This window comes from Bison bison, unplaced genomic scaffold, assembly GCF_000754665.1.
Source record: "Bison bison bison isolate TAMUID 2011002044 unplaced genomic scaffold, Bison_UMD1.0 scf7180017864508, whole genome shotgun sequence".
Taxonomy (NCBI): domain Eukaryota; kingdom Metazoa; phylum Chordata; class Mammalia; order Artiodactyla; family Bovidae; genus Bison; species Bison bison.
The window spans coordinates 3,856,525-3,863,981 of record NW_011495064.1 but is presented as its reverse complement, the minus strand read 5'-3'; the positions used below and the strand labels follow the sequence as shown (position 1 = coordinate 3,863,981).

The 7,457-nt window shown below is 50.7% G+C and overlaps 1 protein-coding gene across 1 annotated transcript in view; it reads left to right on the top strand.

Moving 5' to 3' along the window:
- The window catches only part of TMEM131 (transmembrane protein 131), a 120,280-nt gene that overhangs the window by 99,514 nt on the left and 13,309 nt on the right, over positions 1 to 7,457 (top strand). The window contains exons 31-32 of the mRNA XM_010829857.1: positions 1 to 133; positions 5,009 to 5,184. Of these exons, the coding sequence (XP_010828159.1) occupies positions 1 to 133; positions 5,009 to 5,184 (309 nt within the window). The remainder of the gene's footprint in view (positions 134 to 5,008; positions 5,185 to 7,457) is intronic.

The following is a 7,457-nucleotide window of genomic DNA, read 5'->3' as shown; positions in this document are numbered from 1 at the left end:
ACCCGGCACAGCTCCGAGGACTCAGACATCACCAGTCTCATCGAAGCCATGGACAAAGACTTCGAGCACCACGACGCCCCGCCCCTAGATGTGTTTACAGAGCAGCCGCCTTCACCCTTGTCGAAAAGCAAAGGTAACCATACCTTCTCACTTCTGGGACAGTGTGACACTCAAGGGGACAGCCAGTGCGTGTGTAGGGGGCTATCTCAGTCGTAATTGTGATGAGCAGCTAATTTCGCAGGTGTTCTTCTGGCTCACATTCATCTCTGCCCTTGGACTTCAGCTCTTTCGCATCAAGATGCAAATAGAAGTATCTGAGTGTCATAAAAGATACCCATATTTCTCTTACCAAATACTTACCAATTCAGGAATTTGTTGGACACCTACTGTTTTTATTTTCACTGCCTGTGATGACTATGTTACTGTGGTAGGTTGAGCTTTTTCTTTTCCATCATTAAAATAGTTTTTAACACAGTGGTAAATGGCAGTCATCTGCCTTTTGACCCAAAAAATAGGATTTCTGTACAACCTGCGCTTTAGAGCAGGGATTGGCAAACCACAGCCCGTGGACAAAGCCGTCACCTGTCCTCGGGCCAGCGTGCCTGTTCGTTCACACGTCATCTGTGCGGCTTTCGTGCCGCAGCAGCAGAGGCTGTCAGGGCGGAAACCTGAAGGCGCTTACTGCCTGGCCCTTCCCAGAAGCGGCCAACCCTGCTTTAGAGCTCCTTATGCTGTTTTCACCCCAGGTGACTCAGTGGTAAAGGATCTGCCTGCCAGTGCAGGAGACGTGAGTTCCATCCTTGGGTCAGGAAGATCCCTTGGAGGAGGAGATGGCAGCCCACTCCAGTATTCTTTCCTGGAGAATCCCACGGACAGAGGAGCCTGGCGAGCTATAGTCCATGGGTCACAGAGCGTTGGACATGACTGAGCATGCACACATACGTGCTGTATTAATCATCTGTCTGTAAGCAACAGATTGCCCCAAAACCCAGTGACTTAGACCCCATCATTTACTAGCACAGTTTCTAGGGGTCAGGCATCTGGGCACAGCTTGCCAGGTTCTCACAGAACGGCAGTCAAGGTGTCGCCTGGGGCTAAAGTCTTTGCAAGGTTCAGCTGCTGGTGGACCTGCTTCCAGGCTCACTCAGGTGGCTGAGAGTAGGATTCAGTTCTTCATGGCCTGTTGGACTGCTGGTCTCAGTTTTTTGCTGACTATGGCCAGCAGCCTGTTGGGTCCTCTCTGTAGGGCAGCTCAGTGCAGTTGGCTTTACCAGAGCAAGCAGGCAAACATTCGAGAGAGAGAACAGGCTGGTGGACAGAAGTCTCGGTCTTCTGTGACCTACTCTTGGAAGTGGCCTCCCATCACCTCTGCAGTGTCCTCAAGAGGAGTGAGGTCACCCACACTGAGATAGTTCCATGAGAGCATGACGTGGGGCTGCCTTCACAGAAGCCTACACACCACACATGCACTGCTGCTACTGCTGCTAAGTCACTTCAGTCGTGTCCGACTCTGTGCGACCCCATAGACGGCAGCCCACAAGGCTCCCCCGTCCCTGGGATTCTCCAGGCAAGAACACTGGAGTGGTTTGCCATTTCCTTCTCCAATGCATGAAAGTGAAAAGTGAAAGTGAGGTCACTGAGTCTTGTCCGACTCTTTGCGACCCCATGGACTGTGGCCTTCCAGGCTCCTCCGTCCATGGGATTTTCCAGGCAAGAGTGCTGGAGTGGGGTGCCATTGCCTTCTCCGCCACACATGCACAGGCGGGCTTATTTGTAACTTCCGGAGTCCATATGTGAAAAACGGTAAATGGCCTCTGGCTGTATCTCAGTTTATTCCCTGTACAGCCTGAATTTTTTGTGACTTACTCTCTCTTCTGTGGCAGCCATGCTGTGTTATTCTGAGCCTATTTCAGTACCCCCTCACTGATGTACCAGGAATTGCCTTTGGTTTGAACAGGGTACTTGGCAGCCCTGAGAAGCCAAAAGAAACCTGACCCTCCAGAGTCCAGGAGTTTTAGAAAATTTCTTAATTCCAGTGATATGAAGACTGGTTCTATACAGTCTTCATAGAATTACTTGCATTTGGGTTTATAAGATAGTCAAAAGTCTTGAATAATATTTAACTTCTTCCACAGAAATTTTCTTTGTTGTTATCTCATTTTTCTAACACATTATTGACCAGAGACATATTAATACGTCTTTTATTACCTGAACATTATTGACCAGAGGTGTTTCAGTATTCACTTACATAAGAAATTGCCAGCCACTGGCATTCATTTCTGCAAAAATTCCCTGGTCAATAATGAGTAAATAGAGCTTACATATTTTAGGGTAATTTTTACAGTAATATTAAATGGATGCTTAAGGTTCCTCTTTTTAAAATTAGATCTGGTTACATAATGTGTTTTTCCCTTATCTAGAGCATAAGAAAATAAATATATATTATCTTATCTTAGCACAAAGAGAGGCTCTAGCAAAATGAACCCCTTGTTCCTTGGTCTAAGACAGCCCTCTGACACCGATACAATGGGCCCATCTTTTCTTTTCAGCGTCATTCATCTAGAACATAAGTTCTTTACTTTTCACGGTGGTCCTAGAGTCAACCTACTAAAAGCTATTTAATGATGGAGGTGATTCTTGAGGCCGCGAAGAGACAGTGACTGCCGGCTTCACACGAGCAGCCACCGCTTTTGATATCCTTCCCAGCACTGCTGTTGGGAAAGAAGGAATGAGCCAGGTCTTCATGTTGTTTTTTTCTTCAATAAGTGTTTTTATTGAAGCACAACATACATGTAGAAAGTCAGTCTTTTAAATGAACTTTAAACGATGGGCATTGATCTTGGGGTTGCAGAATGGTGCCACGGCGCTCATTTGCTCAGGAGTGTCCAACTCGTTGCAGCCCCATGGGCTGTAGCCCACCAGGCTCCTCTGTCCATGGAGTTCTCCAGGCAGGAATACTGGAGTGCGTTGTCATTTCCTCCTCCAAGGGATCTTCCCAACCCAGGGATTGAACCTGTGTCTCTTGCGTCTCCTAATTGGCAGGCAAATTCTTTACCAGTACTGCCACCTGGGAAGCTCTTGCGGAACAATGGTATTAATATATCATAAAACCATCAGCTGGTGGAACCTTTATCATCTCTCTAAAACTTACCCCAGCACCCCTGCCAAATAGCCTGTGTGTTTACGTTAAATATGTAATGTTTCTTTCCATTCTTTGGCACTTCTCTTTCCAAAAGTGCCCTGTTCTCTCCCCCGCCCTCCCCAAAATCTCAAAGAAATCTTCTTGTAATGAGCTTCAGCGATGTCTGGCTTTTGTAGACTGTTGAGAATGACCCCTTGTCATAGGAACAGGGTCTCCCCAGCCCTTGCCTTCTCTGAGTTAGACAGCTTGGAGTTAGACATCCCATCTCTTCTCTACCACCCCTGCAGTCACTGTCCCTCATGGAAGAGGGGCCCCAGAAATACCCTCCTTTCGTGGCTGGCCTGAGCAGGACCTCTGCAACTGGACAGCCTAGATTCTGTATTTCTCTGGTTTTTCCTCCCGTAACACGTGAGCCCTGGGGACTGGCTGGGCGCATTGCTGGATTGAGGGTTAAAACCCGAGAATGCGCTAAGCCGGGTGCGGCCACTTGCAGTGTCTGTATGCACTGCAGAAACCGCAGGATCTGTCGCCACCCTGGTGTCTGTCTGCCGTTGGCAGTCTGAGGGGTGGCTTTATCTTAGTTGGGGGGGTGCCAAGTGCCATGGGGTGGTGAGGCCAGGCTCTGCCTTCAGGCAGACCCAGATCACATCCTGGCTCTGCCACTTACTAACTAACTCTGTGATTTGGAGAAATTTAATTTAAAGTTTGAGTCACTGGCATCCATCAACAGTCACCATAAGGCATCGGGGTTTTCAATAAGGTATATTAAGGAGATATATTTTTAAATGACATAGAATGGGTTCAACGGTGGCAGATGTGGCTTCTGCAGCTGTGCCCAGCCTGCCTGCCCAGGTGGCTTCATGGACGTAGTCCGAGGGGTCGGCGTCCTCCCATGGGCTTCTCTGCTGCTCTGTTCCAGTTAGGGTGGAAGCTCCTTGAGGGCAGGGATTGTGTTGATGGTTCTCACTGCCGTATTCCCAGGACACACAGCACTGCAGCGCAGCGGGCACTCAGATGTTGTGGCTGTTTTCTTGTCTGTCTTGGGAGCGTCCACATTAGTTAAAATAATAGGCCTTTTGTCACTCTGTTTTACCTTCTGCCCATACATAGCAGCGGCTGGACACTGTCCAGGGGCTGCCTGTAATTCCTCCTCACAGCACTGTGAGGTCATCTCGCCGAGTCTGCAGATGAGAGGGCGAGATCAAGGAGCTACCAACGGGAGGGCCGGAATTTGTACTCAGCCGCCAGGGTTCTCGGCACCCCGCAAGTGACACATGTGGCAGCTCATCCCGTGTCACCGTCAGGCTCCCATCACCAGAGAGGTTGACAGAATCTCTGGTTTTCACTCCTCTGACTTCTCAACGCTGTGTCATCTCTGGGATATAAAAGTACAGATGACCCTTGAGCAGCAAGCGTTTGAACTGCATAGGTCCACTTTTATGTGGATTTTTTCCAGCAGTAGAAACTACAGTACCACAGGGTCCCCAGTTGGGTGAATCTGGTTGCAGAGGAGCCACAGACGTGGAGGGCCGGCTGTAACCTGTATACGGATTAACCCCCTGTTGTTCAAGGGCCAGCTGTCTTCTAGAGACACATAGATTTGTGAAAACTAGTGAGTTGCCAAAACTCATTGAACTGTACACTTAAAATGGGCGTATCTTATTGTATATCACTTATGCCTCAAAAATTGTTGATCTTGTAAAATATTCTAATCAGAAAGTCAAATGTTAATTTGAGAAGCTTTAGAGAAGAAACAGAGAAACTGTTACTAATCAGAGTTCAGCCTCTTCAAAAAGAGTTTGAATGGCTGTGTTTTCCAAGCTGTTGAAATATCAAGGGCTCTTTTACTTTGACTCTCACCCGCAGGGAAAGGAAAGCCTCCTCAGCGCAAGGTGAAGCCCCCCAAGAAGCAGGAGGAGAAGGAGAAGAAGGGAAAGGGGAGGGCCCTGGAAGACGAGCTGAAGGACTCCTTGGCTGACGACGACAGCTCCTCCACCACCACAGAGACCTCCAACCCAGACACAGAGCCTCTCCTCAAGGAGGTAGGGTGGCCTCGTGGGGCGGGGTGGGCGCAGAATGGCCGTGCTCGGGGCATGTGCCCGCCCGGGTTACCTGTCTCTCCTGCACAGGCACCACAGCTCCGGGCGAGAATAAGTTCCTTTCCCCAGGGGACAGGTCAGGAAGCCTGCTAATAAGGTGGAATAGTTAGAAATTGGAAAGTTAGGGTCTGTCTGAAATAGTAACCACTCTGGCTCATGAAAATTGTCTCAGATTTTAAGTATCAAAAAAGGATGGGAAGGAGTTACCCCACTTTGTTTTGATTATATTGGCTGTGTCCTGTTGTGCCGCCGCTGGCACAGTGAGCCCTGGGAGCAGGCAGAGCAGTGGCTGTGACCCAGCCCCAGGGGCCCCCTAGCTCCGAGCACTCCCCCAGCACACCAGAAAGGCGTCCTCACTCCCCACGCTCAGCTCCAAGGGGGTTGTGGGCATCAGGAATCGTACTGCCAAATGCCTAGGCACCATGGCCGCGAGGTGGATGGAGGGTGATGTTACTGCTGTGGCTGTGTCGGAGAGCGTGTGTTACAAGGTGTGAGGAAAAGTGAGGGTATAATTCCCTTTGGACCTTTTTATTTCTAAATGACCATATTTCAAATGTAAAATGAGCCAAATAGAGCCTTTAATACTGTGGGGCTGAATTTCTGTTTCGGTCTTAATCTAGTGGCTTAAGGAATCATTTCTTACAGACATCCAGCAGTGTCATCCTCACCTGTTAAGTTTTAAAGTCAAGTCTGCACATGACACTTCCTGTCACTGCCCTCGCCTGTGCGTCCCTGAGGCCTGGCAGCTGCTCTGGGCCCATTCAGCGCCGTCCATGGCTGGGGCTGGCACTCTGTGTCAGCTGCTACAGAGGACCAGACGGCCAGCTCGTGGTCCTCAAGTGGGGTCTCAGCCCCTTGAGACAGGAACCTGGCCTTTCTGTCCTCGGCAGTTTCTCAAGCACCCAGCACGCAGATTCTCAACACATGTTTGCTGAGTGCATGGGGAGAAGAGAGCTGGAAAAGACACGCGTGCACGAGCAAATGACCTGCCGGGTTTGTAATCTAGTTGGGAAGAAACTAGAGCGTGTGTTTCACACACAAAACAGGCGAATGCATCAGTAACAAAGGAAAAACAGCAGAGGAACTTCAAGCATCTGGACAGCGTTCTCAGCACAGACTTGCTCCCCAGCTTTGCTTGCCTTCTTTCCGCCTTTCCAGCATTCGCCTGAGCACTCGTCCGGCACTCTCCTCCAGCTGAGCACCGCCGGCACTCTGTCCCCCACACCCTCCGGCATCATCCTCCCTCCTCTGCGATTCATTTCCTCCTGGTCGTCGGCTCTTGCCCCGTCATGTGCTTTCTCACAGATGCTGCTCCAGTCCGGCCACCTCCATGCCTGTTGCCATTCTCGCTGCTGAGCAGTTTTTATTCCTCCCCCTCAGCGCTCGCTGCTGCTGCTGTTGCTTTCAGTCACATGCGGGATTTATTTCCCCGTCCAGGGATTGAACCTATGCCCCCTGCGGTGGAAGCTCAGTCCTAACCTCCAGACCACCGGGAACGTGCCCCTCCGCGCTCTGGCCTCAGCTCCGCGCTCTTGTTTCTTTGTAACTGACGCATCCGCCTGTCGTGTGTATTTTCTTCCCAACTAGATTACAAGCTTGGCAGGTCATTTGCTCGTTCACGTGTGTCTTTTCCAGCCCTCTTCTCCCCATGCACTCAGCAAACACGTGTTGGGAACCTGCATAGTGGGCGCTTAAGAAACAACCATGAGAATAAAAGAAGAAACAACTGTGGACAGAAGGGCCAGGTTCCTGTCCTCGGGCTCACGGTCTGCAAAGTTCTCCATGAGTCGGGTGGCCCCGGAACACTTCCTGCATGACTCAGCACAGTCTCAGAAGGTGCTGGGGCAGGAGGGCGTTGTAGCCCTCTCTGCCATCAGGCGGATGGGTCTATGTGACCTGAACTGCAGCCTGACCCTGTCTTGTGGACACTCACCTGCCCTTTGGTGGGAGCTCTCCACCGCTCGCAGCAGCTCTGGCCTTCAGCCAGGGTGTCTCCCCGCAGTTGGCCCTGTGCGCCCTGACACAGAACCAGGCTTCTGTTTTTTCCACTTCACGCCCATGCTGTGTGTGGTCTTCTGCACGTGAGCAGCGCACGCCCGCTTTCCAGGTGGCTCCAGGGTGGTCACCAGTGCCTGAATGGTGTCTGCCCTGTTTAGAGATTAGTCCCCGGGCTCACGGGTGGGTGTAGCGGCGGCTCCCCTTAGTCTGGAGCGCCT